Here is a 25366-nt window from a genome sequence, read left to right as displayed (position 1 = left end):
AGAACTAGTTTGGTTCTAGAGAGCACTTCTTCTAGGTTTAAAGAGTTCTAATACCTTATGTTGCTATGGGCATAGCTTTTGAAAACCTAGAACCCTTTAGCTTACTATTAGGTTTTTAAAAAGGTGCATGGGGCAGAATGAGGCAGAAACAGGAACTATGCTGAAGAGGACACTATCCAAACAGACACGGCTGTTTAGAGCCATGTGACTCTGGGACCCGAATCCTTCACATGCTTAGGAGTTACCTGCACCCGAGGATTCATCCCAGGAGTCCTCGAGGTCACTGGTTTCTTGTATCCGGTCACTGATTCTTAGCTGACAATCCTCATCTGATTCCTTAACTGTTTTCAACATAGGCTGATGATCAGCTGCCTGAGTCCTTTTTGATTTTAGAATGCCGGTTCCCTCTTCCCCTGGGGCGTCAGAGGCCACTAAATTCTGATCACAGTGCTTGGCCCAAGCAGCATCCTCCATTAAGTTGTCTGGGTCAGTCACTATCTGATTTCGGAGAAGCTGATCCAACGTATCATAAAATGGACAGTGTGGTGGCTCACCCATACTTGTGGCATGGGCAACATAGGCCTTTAAATATAATGCCTTCAGAACTTTAAACTTGGAACGGCACTGACGTTCGGTGCGGCGGAAGCCCTCCTGCTGCATTCGCTTAGACACAGCCTGATAGACATCTGCATTGTGATGCACAGTCTGGAGGCGCTGAATATACTCTGCCTCGCCTAGTATGGAGAGAAGAGTTCGTGTCTCCTGTCTGGACCACCGGATGCCCGCACTGCTATTGGCACTGGCCATTGTGGGTTGGAAAGGAGGGCTGGGCAGCTTCTGGACAGCAAGGTGCAAGTCTGAAGGTGTGGGGAAGCTCTGTGTGCTCTCAGGATATCTCCAGGATCTTCCCTCTCAGGGATAATTGCTGAGAAGCCAGGTCCAAGGACCGCATTTCTGGCTGGAAGGCCACAGGGGAATGAGAGTTACAGGAAGGGTGTAAGGATAATTTTGGCAGCAAGTTAAGTGATGCTACCTGTTAGTAGGTCATAAACAGGCATGAGGCTAAGACTGAGACAGCCCAAGTTCGGGAGTTCACCCAGGGTAGACACTGCACCAAGGACCTAATGGCTTGGTAACAAAAGGGCCAAATGCTTTCGTGGCTGAGAGTTGGTACAACAATGGATCTGTAAAAATCACCCTTGTCTGGTAAGCAGATGGGCTGGGAGGGAAAATCACCTGGACCACGAGGCAGCTAACTCTAAAGGAGTCCAAGCATGACCATGGTATAGCAATCTGAAAGATGCTCAGTCTTCACTAATCATAGCACACTGTGGCTCTGTGTTACCCATCTGACTGTCACTATGGGCCAGAAAAGTGAGTTTAAGTTGCTCTGCTAATACAAAGCTTTTTTGTACAATATGGCAGAAGAAAGCCACATAATTACCGTAACCATCTGCCCCCAAACAGCAGCATAAAACAAACAGTAACATATTGTTGGCTACCAGGGGAGAGATCTATAGAAATATACTGTATCTGGACTGTATCAATGTGAGCATCTTGGTTGTGACACTGTACTATAGTTTTGCAAGATGTAACCAAGGGGAGAGGTGGTGAATCCAGTCATGTGCTTGACATTTCTGTATTATTTCTTACACAGCAGCATAGGAAACTACAATTCTCTCTAAATAAAAAGTTTAATTTAAAAAAGCAAACAAATATATTGTTGGCTACTCAGTGATTCAGGCTTCAAGACCCATCTACAATTCTTTTTTCTACACTTTATGATTTGAAAATATTTGACACCAACTTATATTTAATATGCTCAGTACTTTGTCAACAGGTAAAAGGATATGGGGATATGTTTATTGTCACCAAATATTGAATTATCTCCAAACAACTATAGTTTTTGGCTTAGTGTATAAATATCCTAAGGAAAAAGATTAATATCAAGTTCAATTTAATTGAACACAGGTAAGAGATACAAAATAAGATAAACAGGTAAGAGATACCTGTATAAATTTAATCTATAATATCCAAATTCTAAATCAACACAAGGACATTTTTACTTACATTCTCACTAAACAAAGTTGAAAGAAAAGAACCTGGGGCAGAGGGTGAGGAGACCTGATCTGCAGTCTTATCCAGTTTACCCCCTAACCTAAGGTAAAAATTTCTTTGTACCTTGATTTTCTCATCTATAAATGGGGAATGATAGTATTTGCCTTGACAATTTTACAAGGATGTTGAGAGGATTAAATAAAATAATAGATGTGAAAGCACTTTGAAAATTTAAAAACACTCTATCAAGTATTACTACAGTAGTGAAAATGAAAACCCCTAATTATTACAGCAATCTATAATTTCAGGAGACAGAAGTCTGGGGAAGCAAGCCTCTTTTAATCTTCTAATTAAAGTTACAACAGATGATTAATCTGATTCTTACATAAGATGTTAATTTAGCTGTTACTCTAATGATTAAATTTGTAAGTCCAATGGAAAAGTTAGTTCCCAGAAAGTGTCACAAAAGATCATGAGGAAGAAAATCAATAGTGTCTACATCTATTATGAACAATTGTAATAGATTCAGCAAAATTCAACCACATTATCAAGAAGTCTTCAAATTCCCACAAAATCTTTGAAATCCTCTCAGTTAAAAAAAAACTAAAAATGTGAACAATCCAAATTACCACCTCTGACACAAATTACCAAAATTAAATGAATGTTAGCATTTATCAATACTAACAGACCTGTCAGCAAGAAACTAATATCTGAGTGAATCCCATACTGGAGAAGATCCAACACTAATAATCAAAAGACACAGCCTACTGGGGGTACTCTCTAATGACTCAGTCATAAAATGAAGAAACAAACTATGCTGTTTCTAGTTTCACATTATGCTTAGAATTTATGAACATGTTTCTATTACTATATTTAAAAGTATCATTTGATTCCATACCTTCTGCCCAGGATCTGCTTTACTTTCATTACTGTATTTGAAATATTTCTTATTCTACTTTGTTTTGCTGCCAATCCAACAATCTGAAAAATATATATATATATTACAATGCATGTAATAGTAATTTTAAATTATTTCACAAGTACAAAAATGAGGGGACTAGTACCTCTTCATTTTCTGAGTAAGCAACAACAGCTGGAGTAACTCGGTCACCAGCATCATTTGCAACCACACCAGCCCGGCCATCCTAGAGAAAAAAACATGAAATAGTCTCATTAGACGTATTCAGACATGTGTGCACCAGTGTTACTTTGCCATCTGTGTGGAAAGAAAAACTGCTTTCTCAATATTTTAAACTCGCAAATTTCATTACCATTTAATTTCCTCGTTTTCATAGAAGGCCTATAACTCCATGAAGAACTGCCTCATGTTTTCAGTCTGCTCTGCAAAGTCAACAATTGAATCAAAAGTAATAACAACCTTTCTACACACAAAACGAAGAAGCCTATTATTACGTTACCTTTCCTATTTCTTTCTTACCATGACCATTTCTTTTTCTTTCTTTCTTTTTTTTTTTTGAGACGGAGTCTTGCTCTGTGGCCCAGGCTGGAGTGCACACTACAGTGGCGGATCTCGGCTCACTGCAATCTCCGCCTTCAGGGTTCAAGCGATTCTCATGCCTTAGCCTCCTGAGCAGCGGGGATTACAGGCGAGCCCGGATAATTTTTTTGTATTTTTAGTAGAGGCGGGGTTTCACCATGTTGGCCAGGCTGGTCTCGAACTCCTGACCTCACATGATCCGCCTGCCTTGGCTTCCCAAAGCGCTGGAATAACAGGCGTAAGCCACCGCGCTGGGCCCCTTTCTTACTATTTCTACAAAATGAAGTAGCATTATTCCCTTTGGCTTTTCCTAACAAGTCATTTGACATTTAAACGCGGAACTAGTGGCAACGGAGTTCATGATTATCGTTCCTTCTGCCTCCCCACTGAGGAGAGAAAGGCCACAAGTCCTGTCAAGCTCTCACTTCCACCTCTGTAGAGCACGCACAATCAACTGGCTTCACAGCCAGGCAGCGTTGCAGGACCATCAGCTCCAACTCGACAGCAGCCTCCCCGCCCCTCCGGGACCTAGACGTTCGGGCCCAGCTCAGCACGTCCGGCGGCCCTGCTGTCCCAAAGACCACCGCCTCCAAGTACCTCGCGGCCACTTTCCGAGAACCTCCCACCCAAGGGAATCCTGAGGCCCTGACGTCAGCGAGACCCTTCCGGCCTTCAGAAGCCAGGACGTCCCCGGGACCCATCCCCGGACACCCAGCGGCCCCGCCTTCTCCGAGACCCCCCGGGCACCCTGCAGCTCCGTTGTCCCCGGGACCCCTTTGGGCATCCCGCCGCCATGACGCCCCTGGAACTCTGCGCGTCTAAGTCGCCGGGAGCTTCCGCCGCGGAGCAGAGAACTTTCTGAAGGAGTCGCCAGGGGCTAGGCCTGGCCCGCCCGGCCCTTCGCCCCGGAGTGTTCTCGCGGCAACGCCACTCCACGACATCCCTAGGCCGGCGACACGCCGCTCTCAAGCCTGTGGATGAGCCCGCGCCAGAGAACCGGGTGGCCGTCATGAAGCCCTAGCCCAGCTCCGCAGCCCCTCACCTTATAGACGGCCACACAGGCTGAGGTGCAGCCCAGGTGAACTCCGATGGCCGCCATGAGGCAGCAGGGACGGCGGCGGTAGGAATGAAGGGGTCCCCCAACAGCAACAGCTACCAGCCGCCCAACGGCCCCATCAGGCACCGCGGAGCTTCACGTTCCCGCCCGCCCCCTGCGTCCGGGCCGCCGCGACAGCCTCCCGCGTCGCCGCCAATCAGCGTGAAGGTTCTGCCTTTCTTCACGCGCAGTACGCGAGTAGCTTCAGCGCGTGTCTCTGCGCTCTGCGGAACTGCATAGTGCGCACGCGCAACCAGGGAGGGACGGGAAAAGGCTTCTACGCTCCGCCCCCTTCCTGTCCCTTCCGTGAGAGCCAATGGAAACTCTCAGTTCAGTTGCGTCATTTGTCCTGGCAACTACCGGCAGACTCTTTCCAACCTCGCACTCTAGTCAGCTCGCTTCGGCACCTCGGTGAGCGGTGGTTGCGGGTGGCGGAGGCGATTGAAGCTGCTGGCCCAGCATGTGGTGCGCGAGCCCAGTTGCCGTGGTGGCCTTTTGCGCCGGGCTTTGGGTCTCTCACCCGGTGCTGGCGCAGGGCCAGGAGGCTGGGGGGCGACCGGGGGCCGACTGTGAAGGTGAGCGGTGTGCGACCTGCTTGCATGGCGGCGGCCCCGCGCTGGAGTGCAATCGCTGTCGGCTTTGGCTTCTCCTGGCCCTGGCTATAAATAACATTTCACCCAGTCCCTCGTTTTAGATCGCCCAAACCCAGCTCGAGCAAAAGCTGAAGCCGGGCCCAGTGGCAACGTGAGGTCACGTTGCGGTTTTGCTGTGAATATTAAACTTCAGCAGTAAAAGCTGCTGGGTTTGTATTTGGATTAGAGTTTGTGCAAAGACTGCTAGATTCAGATGATCCTGGCGCCAGATTGATTCTGCTGCTTCCAGCCAGCAAGATTTGCTTCCCCTTGCACAGAAGACGTCTTTCAAGTCCAAGCTAGTTGGTGACTCCCAAAAGGAAAACAAAACATGGCATTGAGTTGAGTGGCTTAAATCAGAAAACACAGCTAATATTTGTTAGGACTCTATAGGTGAAAGTTGCTTTGCAAAGGAGTACACTGACTCCTTGGGAAAGAGAGGAATACGAAAGAGTGATTCCTTTTTGTTCACGGTATCTCAGCTGTGAACTTGCAGTCACAATACATGGGTCTGTGTCCCACCAAGTCCCCTAGCTCTGAGACTTTGATTTTTGCAAAATCAGCATACTTCACTTTAGAGATCTGTTAGCAAAGGCAAAGAAGTTAAGTGGCTATGCTAGCCCCTTCCTTCTGTACGCCTGTAGCGCTCACTCCATGTTTTACTGAAAATGATTAGTTTAAATGTATATGCCCTGAGCTGGAAAATAATATCCCTAGAGAACAGGAAATTGTAGGTTCATCATATATGTTGAGTGAATGGATGGATATAGTCGTACTAAAGTTATGTTTTTGTTTGTTTTTTTGTTTTTGTTTTTGTTTGAGACAGAGCCTCGCTGTGTCGCCCAGGCTGGAGTACAGTGGCACAATCTTGGCTCACTGCAGCCTCCACCATCAGGTTCCAGCGATTCTCCTGCCTCAGCCTCCTGAGTAGCTGGTACTACAGGCACCACCACCACGCCCAACTAATTCTTATATTTTTCGTAGAGATGGAGTTTCACCATGTTGGCCAGACTGGTCTTGAACTCCTGGCCTCCGGTGATTGGGCTGTCTCAGCCTCCCAAAGTGCTGGGATTACAGGCGTGAGCCACAGCGGCCAGTCCTTAAAGTCTTAATAATTGGAGCCCAGCTTTCTATCAGCTCTGCAATAATTAAACTTTTCTCCAGAAATTTAAAATATCTACATGATGTTGTTATTTGATATAAAGATATTTATTTAGCTAAGTTATAATTTTGCTCAAAACCGTGCTATAATTGTGTTCTATACTTTTAAAGCAGAATTTTTGAGGCAAAGACAGTTGATTTGATGACTCATCTGGAGCTCCCACTTACAGACATTTCAATAGAGACAGCATCTGGATTAATTAAGTGGAAAGCTTATGCTGTCTGTCCTAAATTTATTACAGCATGCTGTGATTATTAACTTGCATGTCTGACTAACCTGTGTATATGTTTCATTTGTTAGGTAAAGAAGCTGTATAATCGCAGAGGAAAGACATAACAGTTTGGTGACTAAAAGAACTAGATTCTGCATCCAGCTGTATTACTGCTTATGAGTGATCTTCCCTCCTCAGCCTCCTTTCTTATTTACAACTTAATTTCTTCTCAATGTATAAGATTAAAATGCCATATTGTATATACTCTAGAGCGAAGGTAAAAAAACTAAATGGTTCATGAGCCGTCTCAGACCTATTGATATATTTTGTTACATTTACAAAATATTTTGAAAAAAATTAAATTCACTGGGTACATTTTAAAATTGGGAAATTTTATGTAAAAATTCATATTTCTGGCTTTTCTCAAAAAACCAGATGACCTGGCAAGATTGGCCCTTATGGCAATATAGTAGAATTGGCTATTGGCTGCTCTTTTTAGAAAGGATGTGGGTTTTGAGTTGTTTGCCACCCCCACTCTGCCCCCAATTCAAATTGCTTAACTCTTCTTTTTCCTTGCCTGGCCCCTGTAGATATTCAAGTGTGTGAATCCTACGTTAGCTAATGTGAGGTTTACTGGAAAAACGTAAATATTTCCAAGTCTCTTTTAAAGGATTATATTATGGGACTATTTTAAACAACTGTTTATTTTAAAATAATTATAGATTCACTTATAGAACTATCTTTAATAAACATAAAACCACAATGTAAATAAAAGAATTATGGCTATCTGAGGTTATTTTAGCAATAAAGACATCCTAGAAAACTTAAGAAGTTACTAATTTGTTAGGGCATTTGTGGCAAGGTTATTCTCTTCATGTAAGTCCAGAAAATGAGTTTCCTTTCTTACCTGGACTTCTTTGTGGCGTGTGACACGATTGACATCTTTCCCTTTCAGAAACTGTCTTCTCTTCGTGCTCACGATACTGCTTTTTTCCTTCGTGTCTCTATGCCCACTTGTCCAGTGTGTCTTTGTGGGCTTCTTTCTGATCCTCTAGCCATGGCTTAGAATTTTCCAGGGTTCTGCCCTCTGCTCTTCTCTCTTCTCAGTCTACACACTCTTTTTGGCAACCCAAATCAACCTACTTCCAGTCTAATAAATCTCTAAGCTTATATCCACTGACCTTTCTAGAGTCCCAGACCTTGCATCCAATTGACTAGTGAACATGCCCTCTTAGATATGGTATACCTCAACAGTCACACAGTCAAAAAAACAAAGTCATCATCTCCTTCCCTTCTCACTCCACTAAACCTGTTACTGTCATGCTTATGGTGACAGCATGGGCCAACGACCTGGTCAGCTAGCTTAGATTCTAGACTTCTCTTTCTCCCTTATCCCTTACAGCAAACCAATCACTGCATCGTTGATTGTACCTCCTGACTGGCCCTGCTCCTTTCTCCTTACCCAAGTCCAGGACTTCCTTGCAGACCTTCACCAGTTTTCCCCTCCGTATTGTCAAAACAGCATTCTTCCTGCTACCTGTCTCCCTCCCGTCTAGTCCCCTGGCAGGGCTATCATATTACTTCCTTATTTAGTACTAATACTAAATAAGTCCTTATTTAGTACTCAGCAGTTTCCCAGTTTCCTCCAGGTGCCGCTCCTTTGTTTCCCCATAGTATCTAACACACTTCTCATATTGTTTTGGTCTCTGAAAGTCAAGGCAGTGTCTCTCACCACCTCATTTCTAGCAGCTACCATACTGCATGGCGTATGGTAGGCGCTCAGTTTGTTGAAGAAATGTATGCATATATGCTGTGATAAAATTTTGGGTATCTTTTATTGAGTCAAATGTACATCTTGAAAAGGACAAGTTAGTATTCCTAACTTTCATCAGCTAGATGATACATTGGCAGAGTGATAGTTGAGGTATAGAAATCATATGAAGGTATACTGTGGGAAATACTTAAGAGCGATGAGGCACTGGAATACTGGGGGTTTCTTTTATATGAGACAGGAATTAGAGGTTACTAGGAGACTTTGATGATAGTTTCTTTTTCTTTTTCTTTTTCTTTTTTTTTTTTTTTTGAGACAGAGTCTAACTCTGTCGCCCGGGTTGGAGTACAGTGGCATAGTCTCAGCTCACTGCAACCTCTGTCTCCCGGGCTCAAGTGATCCTCCCTCCTCAGCCTCCTGAGTAGCTGGACTACAGGTGCTTACCACTACGCCCAGCTAATTTTTTATATTTTTAATAGAGATGAGGTTTCACTATATTGCCCAGGCTGGTTTTGAACCCCTGAGCTCAAGTGATCCGCCAGCCTTGGCCTCCTAAAGTGCTGGGATTAGAAGCGTGAACCCCCGTGCCTGGCCTAGTGACAGTTTCTGGTGACTTGTAGCATTGATCATTACAGCGGGTTTCTTCTTTGCATACTGGATATATTTGCTAATTAAACTCAGCAAAATACATGTTGAGAGGGATCTCATTTTTCACATTTAACACAGCAGACCCATTACACATTCCTTTTAACACTGTGCTCACTTGCCTTTTGGAATAACACTCACTCTTTGTTCTTAGCCTACTTCACTGCCTGCTCCTTTCAGTCTTTTTCTGGTTGTTTTCCATCTTCCCAATTGCTAAACATTGGGATTTCACGAGGCTGAGACCCAGGACTGTGTCTCTGTTCCATCTCTCCTTACTTTGTGTTCTTATCTTAAAAATGCCATTTAAATGTTGATGGCTTCCAGATATATATATTCATCCTAGATCTTATACCAGATCTTCAAATTTCTGTACCTAGCTGCCTTCTCACTGTTTCCAGTTGGATGTTATATTAGTCAAGGTTCTCCAGAGAAATAAAACCAACAGGACCAAACAGAACACATAATCTACATCTATGTATCTTCTTAATATCTATAATATTTATCTATATAAAAAGGGATTTATTATAAGGAATTGACTCACAAGATTATGAAGGCTGAGAAGTCCAAAATCTGCAGTGTGGGCAAGCAGGCTGGAGACCCAGGAGAGCCTGTGGTATGAATGAAGTCTAAAGGGAGTGTGCTGGAGAATTCCCTCTCTGTCAGGGAGGCTGGTCTATTTTGTTCTAGTCACGCCCTCAACTTGTTGGGTAAGGCCAACCCGCATTATGGAGGGCAATCTGCCTTACTCAAAGTTCATCAATTTAAGTGTTAATTTCATCATTGCTACATAAAATTAACTATCACAGATGTCTAGAAGCATCTTGAACTTCATATGTCAAGACTGGATTCTGGCCAGGCGTGGTGGTTCACACCTGTAATCCAGCACTTTGGGAGGCTGAGGCAGGCAGATCACCTAAGGTTAGGAGTTAGAGACCAGCCTGGCCAACATAACGAAACCCCATCTCTACTAAAAATACAAAAATTAGCTAGGTGTGGTGACACGCACCTGTAATCCCAGCTACTCAGGAGGCTGAGGCACAAGAATCACTTCAGTCCGGGAGTTGGAGCTTGCAGTGAGCCAAGATCGTGCCACTGCACTGCAGCCTGGGCGACAGAGCAAGATTCTGTCTCAAAAAAAAAAAAAAAAAGATTAGATTCCTGCTTGGCACCATAAACTTGCTTCTCCTGTAGTCTTCCTCATTTCAGCGGATGGCAACTCCATGGTTCCAATTTCTTGGCCAAAATTATTGGGATTATCTTTGATTACTCTCTCTCTCCCCCCAACTCTGACATGTTACATCTGGTTCATTAGTGAATTATTTTGGCTCTTCCTTCAAGATAGGTCCAGAGTGTCACCACTTTTCCTGCCCGCTATAGCTATTACCGTGGTCTAAGAGATGCAACTATTTTGAGAACCTGTAAACTGGTCAGCTGGTCTCCCTGCTTTCTTTTCTGCTTCCTTGTAATCCTTTCTTCAGACAGCCTTCAGAGACATCCTTTATGAATCATGTCAGACCATAGCTCTTCTCTACTCAAAACCTTAAATGGCTTCCAACCTTAAACGGCTTCCCTTCTCAGAGTGACATCCAGAGACCTTACCATGCTTGAAAGACCCTGGATGCCCCGGCATGCTGCTGCCTATTTGATCTCATTTGCTACACACCTCCCTCTTCCTCCCTCTACTTTAGCCACACTGGCCTTCTGGCTGTTCCTTGAAGCCACCAAGGACACTCCTGCATCTGAGCCTTGGTACTTGCTGTCCCTTCTGCCTGTGGAGTTCTTTCTCAAGTCATCCACTGAATTGTTCTTCCCCTTCCTTCAGGTGTCTGCTTGAATATGACTTTACCTGAGAGACCTTTCCTAACCAACCCATTAAGAATCATACTATTACTTTGTCACCCTCCATCCTCCTTACCATGTTTATGTTTCTTCTTTGCTACCTATACCTTTATTTCTTCTATCAGATGTAATGCTCAAGGGCAAGGACTTTGTTTTCTTCATTACTGAATCTCAGGAACCTAGAACACTGTTTTGCACTTACTAGTCGCTTAATATTTGTTAAAAACATAAATGACTGGCTATTTAGTATTCTGTTCATGTTGATAACATTAGAAATAAAAATATATGGGCTGGGCACAGTGGCTCATGCCTGTAGTCCCAGCACTTGGGGAGGCCAAGGTGGGCAGAGCACGAGGTGAGGAGATCGAGACCATCCTGGCTAACATGGTGAAACCCCGTCTCTACTAAAAATACAAAAAATGAGCCAGGTGTGGTGGCACATGCCAGTAGTTCCAGCTACTCAGGAGGCTGAGGCAGGAGAATTGCTTGAATCCCAGAAGGTGGAGGTTGCAGTGAGCTGAGTGAGCTGAGATGCACCACTGCGCTCCAGCCTAGGCAACAGAGCAAGACTCCGTCTTGGAAAAAAAAAAAAATAATAATAAATAAATAATAAAATTAAAAAATATATATATATACACACACACACTATACACACATATGACTTTAAGCTGTAAAAGATGACATGATTGGCAAATCATCTAGAAACAACTGAAAATAAAAAATGTGAAAATATTGTAAAGTATGAGTTGGGAAGGCATACCCAGAAGCCAACTACAGAGTGGAAGTGGGAGTCCAGTGGGTTGAAGGGGGCACTGAAGCTGGCTTTACCTTGGAGCATTTGTTAGCCACGTGATCTGAACAAAAGTTTTCATGGTTTTGGCTAAATGAACACAAGTCCCAGGCATTTCCAAGTTAGGAGTGTGAGAGCAGATCCTCTCCCAGTGAATTCAGGGCCCCAAAGAACTAGCCCTTCGTTATAAAGGGTGAACTGAAAATAACTACAACCTATTTCCATCTTTAGAGACTAAAAGAAATAGTTTAACTTGAACTTTTTTACTGAGTAAAAGGAAAAACAAAACTGTTTCTTGGTAACTCATAATTAGAAGCTGGTGCCCATAGGTAGGGGCTGAAGGCCCCATTCACACTGCTAGGATGATCTGAAACATCTTGAACTGATTATTTAGTTGAAAGTGATTTTAAGTAGATCATACCCTCAGGCATCAGCAAATGTGAGTCTTGGTTTTGTTTTTATTTTTTGAGACGGAGTTTCACTCTTGTCGCCCAGACTGGAGTGCAATGGTATGATCTCGGCTCACTGCAACCTCCGCCTCCTGGGTTCAAGCATTTCTCCTGCCTCAGCCTTCCAGGTAGCTGGAATTACAGGTGCCCACCACCACTCCTGGCTAATTTTTGTATTTTTAGTAGAGACAGGTTTCACCATGTTGGCCAGGCTGGTCTCAAACTCCTGACCTCAGGTGATCCACTTGCCTCAGCCTCCCAAAGTGCTGGGATTACAGGCATAAGCCACCGCGCCCAGCCGGCAAATGTGAGTCTTACTTACAGGAACCCACATTCAACCTAGTCCTTAAAGAATTCACACAGTTAAAGTTCTAAGAAATAGAGCTCTCACTTAGAAAAGGCTCGAACCCCTAGGGAAGAAGGGCACAATAAGTGATAGCCAGCTAGGACAAAAAACAGAAGAAACACACCCCTGCAATGACTTCAGGTATTGGAATAATCAGGCATAGAAGTTAGGTTTTTTTATGTTTAAAGAAACATAGAACATAAACCTAACCCATCCCTACCCATAGAAGACTATAAAGAAATTTACCTTGACACTGAGCAAAGTAGAAAAAAGAAAAAATATAGATCTCTGAAAGATGATAACAACAAAACATCCCTCACTTGTATTTGCAGCCAAAATTCACATCAGGGGCCCCAAAACTTCAAGCTATATATTTTGTTTAAAGCAGCACCTGGCTAGTTGCCCTTAGGCCCTGAGAAATACAAACACAAATCCTTACTGGAAATAATGCTCATTCATCTCAGGCTTCAAACAATCTTCACAAATAAGATTTGAGGGGTATGAGTATCGTGTGGTGCAAAATAAGCAAGCACACAAAGAAACATGGCACCAGGAACAAGAACCTATAGAAACAACAAATAGAAACGTACTCTGGGCCTGATGCGGTGGCTCACACCTATAATCCCAGGACTTTGGGAGGCCGAGACGGGCGGATCACTTGAGGTCAGGAGTTTGAGACCAACCTGGCCAACATGGTGAAACCTTGTATCTACTGAAAATATAAAAATTAGCCGGTCATGGTGGCAGGTGCCTGTAATCCCAGCTACTCAAGGGGCTGAGGCAGGAGAATCACTTGAGCCAGGGAGGCAGAGGTTGCAGAGTAGAGATTGCGCCATTGCACTTCAGCCTGGGTGACAGAGTGAGACTTCGTCTTAAAAAAAAAAAACTCTGAAGACTTCAGATACTGAAATTTTCAGACACAGATCATAAAATAATTATGTTTAGTGTGTTTAAAGATATAAAAAACAAGCTTGAAAATATCTTCAAGAAATAAGGAACTAGAAGAAATGACCTAACAAGCCTCCCATTTTAGCCTCCTCAGTAGCTGGGACCACAGCCTGTGCAGAGACAGATTCTCACTGTGTTGCCCAGGCTGGTCTCAAACTCCTGGCCTCAAGAGATCCTCTCACCTTGGCCTCCCAAAGTGTTGGGATTACAGGCGTGATCCACCGTGCCCAGCCTGGTTTCACTTTAGGCTCATAACGATGGAAATAAAGACTTACGCAGATCACCAAGGGGCTTCATTCAAGATTCTTATTCAGATTTTTCTCTGTACTTACAATTACGCTGTCCCAAAATGGTAGCCTATAGATGGGTATATTTTCTTTTAGGGTTAGCCAAATTTTGTGGAAAAGTTATTATTTTAGGTAGAACTTGGTTCCAATGATTGATTGATTTAATAAACTGATACGTGTCCACTGCATTTCGGCCCAATACTAAACTAATAGCAACAGGCCTGAAATCATTCTTTTTATTTATATTTTTTATTTTCTTGAGGCAGGGTCTCGCTCTGTCACCCAGGCTGAAGTGCAATGGCGCAAGTGCAGTGACTTGATCATAGCTCACTGCAGCCTCCATCTGCCAGGCTTAAGTGACCCTCCCACCTCAGCCTCTTGAGTAGCTCAGACTACAGGCATGCACCACCATGCCTGGCATATATATATATATATATATTTTTTTTTTTTTTTTTTTTTGTAGTAGAGACAGGGTCTCACTATGTTGTCCAGACTGACTTCAAACTCCTGGGCTCAAGTGATCTTTCTGCTTCTGCCTCCCAAAGTGCTGGGATTACAGGTGTGAGCCACCATGCTTGGCCCCCAAATCATTCTTACCTAGCCTTGGAATCCACTGTTATGAAGCATTGACTCATATGGACTTTTTTTTTTTTTTTTTTTTTTTCTGTGAGACGGAGTCTTGCTCTGTTGCCAGGCTGGAGTGCAGTGGTAAGATCTCGGCTCACTGCAACCTCCGCCTCCTGGGTTCAAGTGATTCTCCTGCCTCAGCCTCCTGAGTAGCTGGGACTACAGGCGTGTGCCACCATTCCTGGCTAATTTTTTTGTATTTTAGTAGGGATGAGGTTTCACCATGTTGGCTGGGATGGTCTCGATCTCCTGACCTTGTGATCTGCCCACCTCAGCCTCTCAAAGTGCTGGGATTACAGGCGTGAGCCACCATGCCCGGCCCCATATGTACTTTTTAATGTGGTTAGTGGGTCATATGCATAGGTGTGGTAGTGGTTAAGTTGTGCATGCAGACATATTTATTTGTTCCTTCCAGTATGTAAAGAATTCTTGAACCGATTCTACAAGTCATTGATAGACAGAGGAGTTAACTTTTCACTGGACACAATAGAGAAAGAATTGATCAGCTTTTGCTTGGATACCAAAGGAAAAGAAAACCGCCTGGTATGGTTAATTTCACCTTTCATTTTCCCCATGTGCTTGAAGAAAACTGCTAATAGTTTCATTTCTTAGACATGATGTCATCCTACTTATGTTTGCCTCAGGCATGTCCATCGTAGAGCACGCAGCAAGCAGAAATCCATCTTCCAGTGACATGTAGTTCTGCATGTTTTCATCCAGAATATTTCCAGTGTTACTTCACTTTCTGAGTATACCACAGGCAACCAATTCTATGTTTTCTTTTTTCTTTTTTTTGAGAGAGAGTCTTGCTCTGTTGCCCAGGCTGGAGTGCAGTATCGCAATCTCAGCTCACTGCAACCTCTGCCTCCTGGGTTGAAAGCATTCTTGTGCCTCAGCCTCCCGAGTAGCTAGGATTACAGGTGTGCACCACCACACCCTGCTAATTATTTATTTTTGGTAGAAACAAGGTTTCACCATGTTGGCCAGGGTGGTCTTGAACTCCTGACCTCAGATGATCCGCCTGCCTCAGTCTCCCAAAGTGCTGGGATTACAAGTGTGAGCTACCATGCCCAGCCCAATTCTATGTTTTCTTAAATGAAATTATGAAACTGAATTCCTAGTAAGAATTTGCCATCGTAAGAGTGGGTGGGCTTTCCGTTTCTTACCAAGACAATTAGCCAAACTTATCAAAATATTTTACATTATTATTTGTATGTAATTAATGAAGTATTTATATTTTCTTCTAATGGCATTAATATGGTGCTTCCTGGGTATACACATATGGCTTGTTTCAAGATACTGTTTTATATCACTAAAGACAATTTGGGGCCAATTCCTTTTTGCCTAAAATTGTCAGATTGTCAGTTACATCTGCATGTTGACTGCTCACCATGGACATATTGTAAAGCTCATGCCATTTATCTGTATCTATCTATATTTTTTTGAGACAGGGTCTCCCTCTGTCGCCCAGGCTGGAGTCCCAGTGATCTTTGCTCACTGGAGCTTCAACCTCCCAGGCTCAAGTGATCCTTCCACCTCAGTCTCCCAAGTATCTGGGACTAAGGCACATGCCACCATGTCCAGTTAATTTTTGGATTTTTTTTTTTTTTTTTTTGTAGAGACGGAGTTTGACCTTGTAGCCCAGGCTGATCTCAAACTCCTGAGCTCGAGCAATCCACTCGCCTTGGCCTCCCAAAGTACTTGGATTACAGGTGTGAGCCACTGTGCCTAGCCAACGTTTATATTTTTAAATGTAAAATTCTGAAGTCAGGGAACTTGAATGTCAGAATTGCCTGATGGGAAAAGACATGGACTCTAGAGCCAACGTGTTGGGTTTTGTAATTTTGTCTCTTCTATTGCTAGATGGGGGGAACTTCAGTTGGCTTGGGTATAAAATACAGATAATAATAGTACTTAATTCAAAGGATTGTTGTGAGGCATAGATAAGTTAATACCTTTAAAACACTGAGAGCAGCACTGGCACAGAGAAAATACTTAGTGTCAGCTCATTAGTCTTTGAATACCATGTGATTGTAGGGCACGTCTAATTTGGATGATCACGAGAATGGAATCACTTGTTTCCTGGTGGCTTAGTCAGCAGGGGTTAAAATTTAATAGCTGAGCCAGGAAAACCAGGTTAACCTCCTCCTCCTCCTCCTCCTCCTCCTTCTTCCTCTTCTTCCTCTTTTTTTCTTCTTTCTTCTTCTTCTTCTTTTTTTTTTTTTGAGATGGAGTCTCACTGTCGCCCAGGCTGGAGTGCCCTGGCACGATCTCGGCTCACTGCAACCTCTGCCTCCTTGGTTCAAGCGAGCATGCCTGGCTAATTTTTGTAGTTTTAATAGAGATGGGGTTTCACCATGTTGGCCAGGCTGGTCTCGAACTCCTGACCTCAAATGATCTGCCCACCTCAACCCCCCAAAGTGCTGGGATTACGGGCGTGAGCCACCGTGCCCAGCCTACCTCTTTCTGACTTCTTGATACTGTATTCCTTTCTGTCTTCATTGTCTGGAACACTTAATTCTCTTCATTTTCCTTCAGTGCTATTATCTAGGAGCCACAAAAGACGCAGCCACGAAGATCCTAAGTGAAGTCACACGCCCAATGAGTGTGCATATGCCTGCAATGAAGATTTGTGAGAAGCTGAAGAAGTTGGATAGCCAGATCTGTGAGCTGAAATATGGTATAACATAGCCCCATGTTTTTCCCAGTAGGTCTAATGGATTCCCAAACCTCTAACCTTGGGGCCATGTCTTCTAAAAATTCAGTGTTAAAAGGAAAGGAATTCACCACTCATCAATAAGTTGCTGGGCTGATGAATGGTACCTATGGCCATTTGAGTTTCGTTGAGGGAAGACAAATAAATAGTACAGGCATAATCAGCATTAGGTTAAAATTGCCAACAAGGCCGGGCGTGGTGGCTCAGGCCTTTAATCCCAGCACTTTGGGAGGCCAAGACGGGTGGATCGCAAGGTCAGGAGTTCAAGACCACCCTGGTCAATATAGTGAAATCTTGTCTCTACTAAAAAAATTAAAAAAAAATTAGCTGGGCGTGGTGGCGGACACCTGTAGGCCCACCTACTTGGAAGGCTGAAGGAGGAGAATCACTTGAACCCGGGAGGCGGAGGTTGTAGTGAGCCGAGATCCTGCCACTGCACTCCAGCCTGGGTGATAGAGCAAGACTCCGTCTCAAAAAAAAAAAAAAAAAATTGCCACCAAAATCAGAGTTTAAACTCCCAACACACCAAGACAATGCCAGATATGTATGTCAAGGAAAATCTCAACATATGAAGAGAGCAGCTACTCCCTCCTGGTGATTTAGATCTTGGTAATCTATTAAAACAAAATTGGTACCTATTCAAAGATGATACAAGGACTTTGAAGATGTAAAGATGACTATGACTTCCTTCCTAGGCAGAGCTACCATTCTGCCAGCTTTAAATGATAGGAAATTGGTTATTCACATCAAATCAGGTTTTGCCTGGTGAAATAGTTTATCAGAGGGTGCCCAAAACAAACAGCAAGGCAAGGAAGGAGATGTCCTATGTTTTTGTTGTTGTTGTTGTTTTCCGAGACGAAGTCTCACTCTGTCACCCGGGCTGGAGTGCAGTGATGCGATCTTGGCTCACTGCAACCTCTGCCTTGCGGGTTCAAGCAATTCTCCTGCCTCAGCCTCCCAAGTAGCTGGGATTACAGGCATGTACCATCATGCCTGGCTAATTTTTGTATTTTTATTAGAGATGAGGTTTCACCATATTGGCCAGGCTGGTCTTGAACTCCTGACCTCAGGTGATCCACCTGCGTTGGTCTCTCAAAGTGCTGGGATTACAGGTGTAAGCCACCATGCCCAGCCAGGAGATGTCCTACTTTAAAACGTTATCCTTGGCCCCATACATTTCACATGGATAGATCTATTCTTTTACCATGATTTGTATCTGGGCTAGACATTTAGGTAGATTGAGTGGGTGTCATAAAAGGATGGGGAATTCCTTCCTCAGCCTATCCATGACACCTGAAATCCCACTTCATTCCTTTTAAGTCATTGTTTTACATACATTACATACCCAGTATAGTACTGTCAACTACCTAAGTAATTAACATCCACCTCTAAGTTATTTTAGTCTTATTTTCCAACACAGCCATGTAATAGTCCTATGTACCTATAGCCACATAGCTAGCTGTAAGTAGGTTTACTGTTGAAAGTTACCAAAGGCGACCTACTTCTCAACTTGCAAAGCACAAGTCCTAACTTCCAGGGTAGTTATTAGAGTAGGCATCCCTTTTTTATTGGCTTCCAAGCCATGAAATAGGGGCAGAAATCACTGAGTCCGTATAAACAATATTCACAAACCTGGCCGGATGCGACGGCTCACACTTGTAACCTCAGCACTTTGGGAGGCCGAGGCAGGCAGATCTTTAGAGCCCAGGAGTTCAAGACCAACCTGGGCAACATGGCGAAACCCCATCTCTACAAAAATACAAAAAATAGCCAGGTGTGGTGTTGAGTGCTTGTAGTTCTAACTACTTAGGAGGTTGAAGTGGGAGGATCACCTGAGCCTGGGAAGTCAAGGCTCTGGTGAGCTGTGACTTTTTTCATCGCACTCCAGCCTGAGTGACAGAGTGAAACCCCGTCTGAAAAATAAATAGATAAAATAAAAATAAATAAAAGCCAATATCACAAACCTCTTCTGATTTTTTAATTCAACAATTTTATTATGAATAACTTCTCCTATATCCAAGGAATCTTACCAGGCTCCTTAAACAATGGAAAAACAAATCAGATATTATTGAGAAGAAATGACTACCTAATGTTTTGGCGATGCTGGCCACTAGAGGCCCTTGGGGAGCTGTGAACTAGTTTTAATCTTTGTGTGGACCTTTACTTTGGAGTTTGGGGGCATTACAGAGGTTTTCCTCTTTTTAAAGTTAATGCCAGATACCAAGTTCTATAGAAAAACTCAAAGAAACTACTGACATTTACAAAAAAAAAAAGTATTTTTTTCCTTCAGTCTCTTATCTTGAATAGACTAATAGTTCTTAATTATCCTCCCCAGCTATTGTGAGCAGGAAAGATAAGATTAAACAGGGACCTTTGTACTGTGGCAGATTAATAATTTGGGCTATACAAGTTTCTACTTTAAAAAGTATTCTATCAAATCAGACATGAAATTAACAAGCAAGATAAGTGTGGAGTTGTAGTATGTTTTCAATTAGGAAGGTGCCATTTGGTTTCTGACCTGAAAGAATGTTTTCATTTGCTTGCTTTGTGTTTAAAAAGGATAGGGAATCACTATAAAAATTTAAGGGTTCTCTGGAGCACCGTGTATAGCTGACCCTCCAAATACAAAAGTCTTTTAACATCAAAGTTTTAAATTAGAACAGAGTTACTGGAAAGTTTTGACAAATAATTTGACAAATATTAGGTTTTTAATGTTTTTAAATGTTGTGTTCTACTCTGCAGAGGTAAAAAAGAGAAAGAACTTTCAAGAGAAGTCAAGCCGAAAAAATTCTAGGCTGCCACTAATTGTTTAATAAATAAGCTTAAATGTTGTATTCATGGTCAAAGTGAACACCGGACAAGTGGGGAGGGGCAAAAAACACTTTTTTTTTTTTTTTTTGACAGTCTTGCTCTGTCGCCCAGGCTGGAGTGCAGTGGCGTGATCTCTGTTACTGCAACCTCAACTTCCTGGGTTCAAGAGATTGTCCTGCCTCATCCTCCTGAGTTGCTGGGATTACAGGTGTGTGCCACCACGCCCATCTAGACTTTCTTTTGAAAGAGGAAAAGTACCTCTTTCTGATAGGAAAATTATAATTATTGGTATATTACAGATGAGCTTTTTTTTTTCAATTTTGGACTTTTTCTCAATCTTTTCAGCAATTGAGAAGTAACTGAGTTCTTGATATTTTCTGCACACAATCTATAAACAGGGAAATAGTAGTCTTGCTAGAGGAGGTTAGATGTTAGTGACAAGTATCATTGGCAAGAATTTTAGAAACCAGGTTGACTGGCACCAAAGCACTAGCATTGGAGAAGTGGGAATAACACGTGCTGTGATAATTTAGCAACCTAATCTCAGTAGGGGCTGGACATCAGGTGAGTTTCAAAACAGAGATCCCAAACAATTAAGGTTCAGCGAGAATATTCCTGATTTTATTCACGTGTTTGCATTTCTTTACATTTTTATTTAAAACCCAATAGTGCTATGTCATGTGTATAAGCTCATTTGCTTTGCCAAAGATACATCTTCCTAGAAAAAGTGAACCATAACTTTTGCCGGTTAATTACAATCTATGGCTTTCAAGTTGGCCACAAACTAAGGCCATCCCAAAGTAACTGGTTGGCTCTTATGAGTTTCCTTCTTGTTACCTTAACAGTAGCAATTTGGATACAGTGCTATTTGTTTTAGGAATACTGAGCTTGAGAATGCTCCAAATGGTAGTAAACATTGTGGAACTACATAGGCCTTTAGTTTTGAAGCAAATATAATCTCTTGGAAAGAAAGTCAAATTAAAAACACAAATTATCCCAATAACTTTGTATACACCATTGTCCTTCACTACCTGTGCAGGAGGGGTTCTGGGACCCTACTCGGACACTAAAATCCTGATGCTTAAGTATTTGCATATAACCTATGCACATCTTCCCTCCTGTATACTCTAAATCATCTCTAGATTACTTATAATACTTAATACAATGAAGATGCTATTTGTATTAGTCTGTTCCCGCATTGCTGTAAAGAACTATCAGCCAGGCACGGTAGCTCACACCTGTAATCCCAGCACTTTGGGAGGCTGAGGCAGGCAGATCGGCTAAGGTGAGGAGTTCAAGACCAGCTTGGCCAACATGGTGAAACCCTGTCTCTACTAAAATACAAAAATTAGCCAGGCATGATGGCGGGTGCCTGTAATCCCAGCTACTTGGGAGGCTGAGACAGGAGAATCGCTTGTACCTGGGAGATGGTGGTTGTGGTGAGCAGAGATTGCGCCACTGCACTCCAGCCTGGGTGGCTGAGCAAGACTCCATCTCAAAAAAAAGAAAAAAATTAAAATTAAAAGAAAAAGAAAAAGAACTATCTAAGACTGGGCAATTTATAAAGAAAAGAGGTTTAATTGGCTCACGGCTCCACAGGCTGTACAGGAAGCATGGCTGGGGAGGCCTCAGGAAACTTACAATCATGGCAGAAGGCAAAGAGGAAGAGGCATGTCTTACGTGACTGCAGCAGGAGGAAGAGCGCAAAGTGGGAGGTGCTACACTTTGAAACAACCAGATCCCGGGAGAACTCACTCACTATCATGAGAAAAGCTAGGGTGAAGTCCACCCCCATGATCCAGTCACCTGCCAACAGCCCCTTCTCCAACAGTGGGGATTACAATTCCACATGAGATTTGGGTGGGGACACAAATCCAACCCATATCATTGTAAATAGTTGTTATACTGTATTACTGTATTGTTTGTATTTTTTTTTTTCCGAGACAGAGTCTCAATCTGTCTCCCAGGCTGGAGTGCAGTGGTGTGATCTCTGCTCACTGCAACCTCAATCTCCCAAGTTCCAGAAATTCTCCCGCCTCAGCCTCCCAAGTAGCTGGGATTACAGGCATGCCACCACCATGCTCACTTATTTATTTTTATTTTTTTTTTTAGTAGAGATGGGGTTTCACCGTGTTGGCCAGGCTGGTCTCGAACTCCTGACCTCAGGTGATTCGCCCACCTCGGCCTCCCAAAGTGCTGGGATTACAGGCGTGAGCCACCGTGCCCAGCCCTGTTTGTATTTTTTAATTGTTGTAGTGTTATCTTTAATTTGTTTAGAATATTTTTGATCTGTGGTTGGTTGAGTCTGCAGATGCAGAACCCACTGATAGAGAGGGCCGCTGTACCACATTTTCCTTTGGGTGTGTCTTGGTTTCCATGGAAACTGGAATCATTGCCCACCTTGGATCATAGGGTAGTCAGCATGGGATAAGCAAACTATATGCCTTTTGAAGCGATTCATAGGGATTTTTTTTTTCCATTTGTTTTGTAATTGGCTTTTTTCTTTTTTGTCATTTAGAAAAAACACTGGACTTGGCATCAGTTGACCTGCGGAAGATGAGAGTGGCAGAGCTGAAGCAGATCCTGCATAGCTGGGGGGAGGAGTGCAGGGCCTGTGCAGAAAAAACTGACTACGTGAATCTGATCCAAGAACTGGCCCCCAAGTATGCAGCGACACACCCCAAAACAGAGCTCTGATCTCCAACGCCAGCACATTTGTGACTTGTAATTAGAGAGAAAAATGACCCTCTAGTATATGGACATGTTGATTAAGGATAACTGGGAAATACATCATATTTGGTCTCATGCTTTTTGTGTTGGTATTATTCCGCAGAATTTTGTTACCTGGGTTTATGAGTAAAACTAATACTATTGATAACTTACATTTGCAATGTACCAAAAGCTAAAAGTTCCTTTCTCATAAGTTTCTTGGAAGGGCTATGTCAGTTTTCATTGTCTGTCTCCTAAAAGTGACCTACTGACAAATTGATGGAGTAAATTGATTCCAAGAAAGAAGAAGGTGTTCAGAGACTCCTCTCTGGATGCAATTTTAAAATATATTGGACTACAACGAAAGACACAACAGTCAGGTTATTTAATGCACAACTTCAATCCCAAATACAGAATCAAAAGTTTTTCTAAAGTAAATGTTCTGTTTTCACTCTACATTGTAGCTCTCTTTGGTATCAGAAATGGTCAAGCAGGAGTACTGGTTTTTCCCATTGGAAGAAAACCCACTTAAACCTACTTGAAGAAAATAGAGAGGTCAAGAACCCCTATAAGTATAGCCAATGTTTGGCAATTATATCAACATTTACATTATTAATTGAACCAAGCTCAAGGTCTTTTTCATTGCTTAGTATCACATATCAGACAAGTTTTTGATAGAAGATTAAAGCATATTAAAAACACTCATAGACAACTTGGAACGTTACCATTCTTAATGCTATTTTATCAGTTTGTAGTTGTAAAATCGTTTTTGGTTTCATTTTCTGGCCACATAAGAATAAGAAAACCACAGTAGAAGTGGCTGCCTCTGTGTGGCAGGCAGAGCTGGGGAATACTGAAAAAACATTTCCTTGGAACTTTCTGGAGTGATGGGAATGTCCTATATCTTGATTGGCGTGGGGATTACATGGGTAAATAAGATTGTCATCTGGTAGAAAAAATAAGATCTGGGCATTTTATTGTATGTATATAATATCTTTAAAAACTGCTGTAGAAAATTTATATGGAAATTAACTAAAATTAATTAATTCAACACACCTTGTTTGCCAGGCACAGTGGCTCACACCTGTAATCCCAGCACTTTGGGAGGCCAAGGCGGGAGGATCGCTGGAGCCTAAGAGTTATTAGAGATCAGCCTGAGCAACAGAGTGAGGCTCCGTCTCCACCAACAAATTTAAAATTAGCTGTGCATGATAGTGTGTACCTGTAGTCCCAGCTACTCGGGAGGCTGAGGCGGGAGGACTGCTTGAGCCTAGGAGGTGGAGTCTGCAGTGAGCTTGATCCTGCCACTGCACTTCAGCCTGGGCAACACAGCAAGACCCTGCCAGAAATTATGAAAAAACAAACAAAAAAGCCCACCTTGTTCATTCAAAGAATTGCATTTACTGGCCGGGGTTGTTTTCAGGGAGTGGAGGAGAAATTTTCAGACTGAAAATATACATCGAAAGCATAATTTTTAATTCTAAATGCTGCAGAGGTAAATGAATTTTCAGCTGGGCAGCTGAGAGGTCAGAGAGTTAGTGGTTCCTAAGGAAATATATACATGATGTAACTGAAAAGTGAGAATAAGAAAGCTGTGGTGTAATGAATGGTAAAAGTAATTACTGTTTCTGAATTTTGGCAGCTTCATTATCATGTGTAAAGCGTCTACTTTATTTTGAATTCTATCTTCAAAAAAACCAAAGTTAGTTTTTGGTTGTTTTTGTTTCTTTGAGACAGAGACTTGCTCTGTTGCCCAGGCTAGAGTGCAGTGGCACAATCTTAGCTCACTGCAAACTCAGCCTCCTGGGTTCAAGTGATTGTCCTGCCTCACCCTCCCAAGTAGCTGGGATTACAGGTGCCCACCACTATGCCCAGCTAATTTTTTAATATTTTTAGTAGAGACAGGGTTTTGCCATATTGGCCAGGCTGGTCTTGAACTTCTGGCCTCAAGTGATCCACCCGCCTCAGCCTCCCAAAGTGCTGGGATTATAGGCATAAGCCACCATGCCTGGCCTCTGCAGAGTTTTCTTTTTTAAACTGCTTATAACCTTTATATTTGTTTTTATTTTTGCATTTTGAACCTATCAAGAAATGTGTTGTTTGAAAATATTATGTTTGGTGTCTGACCTCAAAATCGGGTCGCATTTCTATGTCTTTTTTTCAGGATACAAATTGAGGTAATAGACAGTGTTCAGCCAGTCATTTATATCCATGGTGTTTAGTCTGGCATTTTTTTGTTTTTCATTTTTTTTTGAACAGTCTCATTCTGTCACCCAGGCTGATATGCAGTGGCACTCTCAGTTTCTCTGCAGCCTTCACCTCCCGGGTGCAAGTAATTCTCCTCCTTAGCCTCCCCAGTAGCTAGGATTACAGGCGTGCACCACCACACCTGGCTAATTTTTGCATTTTTAGTAAAGATAGGGTTTCACTATGTTGGCCAGGGTGGTCTCAAACTCTTGACCTCAAGCGATCCACCTGCCTTGTCCTCCCAAAGTGCTGGGATTATAGGCATGAGCCACTGTGCCTGGTCTAGCCTGGTTTTTTTTTTTTTTTAAAGAGAATTTACATCAGTGCTTCTCAAACTGCACATACGGTGTTTATCACAGCACAGTTCACAATTGCAGAGAGATGGAATCAACCCAAGTGTCCATCAACTGGTAAGTGGATAAAGAAAATGTGTTTATGTTATCAGGCATCACATAAACATAATACAGCATGGAATACTACTCAGCCATCAAAAAGAACAAAATCATGTCTTTTGCAGCAACTTG

At 42.8% G+C, this 25366-nt stretch overlaps 3 protein-coding genes across 5 annotated transcripts in view; 1 reads left to right on the top strand and 2 right to left on the bottom strand.

Annotated features, from left to right (window-relative positions):
- MSANTD7 (Myb/SANT DNA binding domain containing 7) overlaps positions 1 to 958 on the bottom strand; it is a 28652-nt gene extending 27694 nt beyond the window's left edge. The window contains exon 1 of the mRNA XM_077945818.1: positions 246 to 958. Coding sequence (XP_077801944.1) covers positions 246 to 807 — 562 coding nt within the window. The 5' untranslated portion in view covers positions 808 to 958. The remainder of the gene's footprint in view (positions 1 to 245) is intronic.
- The window catches only part of HSPA14 (heat shock protein family A (Hsp70) member 14), a 32436-nt gene extending 27694 nt beyond the window's left edge, over positions 1 to 4742 (bottom strand). The window contains exons 1-3 of one of the 2 annotated variants that reach the window (XM_028853309.2): positions 4599 to 4742; positions 3123 to 3203; positions 2957 to 3039 (exon numbers count right to left, since the gene is read on the bottom strand). In XM_028853309.2, the coding sequence (XP_028709142.2) occupies positions 2957 to 3039; positions 3123 to 3203; positions 4599 to 4655 (221 nt within the window). In that variant the 5' untranslated portion in view covers positions 4656 to 4742. The remainder of the gene's footprint in view (positions 1 to 2956; positions 3040 to 3122; positions 3204 to 4598) is intronic. The other variant, NM_001265916.1, reaches the window with a different exon arrangement.
- A 142-nt stretch (positions 4743 to 4884) lies between these two features.
- CDNF (cerebral dopamine neurotrophic factor) lies at positions 4885 to 23312 on the top strand. Of its 2 annotated transcripts, NM_001193826.2 has the most exon segments (4): positions 5022 to 5227; positions 14775 to 14902; positions 16898 to 17039; positions 22405 to 23312. In NM_001193826.2, coding segments are annotated over 4 exon segments (564 nt in total). In that variant the 5' UTR covers positions 5022 to 5112; the 3' UTR covers positions 22584 to 23312.
- Positions 23313 to 25366: the final 2054 nt, after the last annotated feature.

This window comes from Macaca mulatta, chromosome 9 (assembly GCF_049350105.2).
Source record: "Macaca mulatta isolate MMU2019108-1 chromosome 9, T2T-MMU8v2.0, whole genome shotgun sequence".
Classification (NCBI taxonomy): Eukaryota; Metazoa; Chordata; class Mammalia; order Primates; family Cercopithecidae; genus Macaca; species Macaca mulatta.
Note: the sequence above shows the minus strand (reverse complement) of the source record. Positions and strands in the feature narration are given on the sequence as shown.

Excerpts from the sequence above, each read along its gene's own strand:
- CDNF (XM_028853308.2), top strand. The coding sequence starts at position 16,961 with ATGAGTGTGCATATGCCTGCAATGAAGATTTGTGAGAAGCTGAAGAAG. Across the intron at positions 17,040-22,404 it reads GATCTGTGAGCTGAAATATG|AAAAAACACTGGACTTGGCA; the intron begins GTATAACATAGC and ends TTTGTCATTTAG.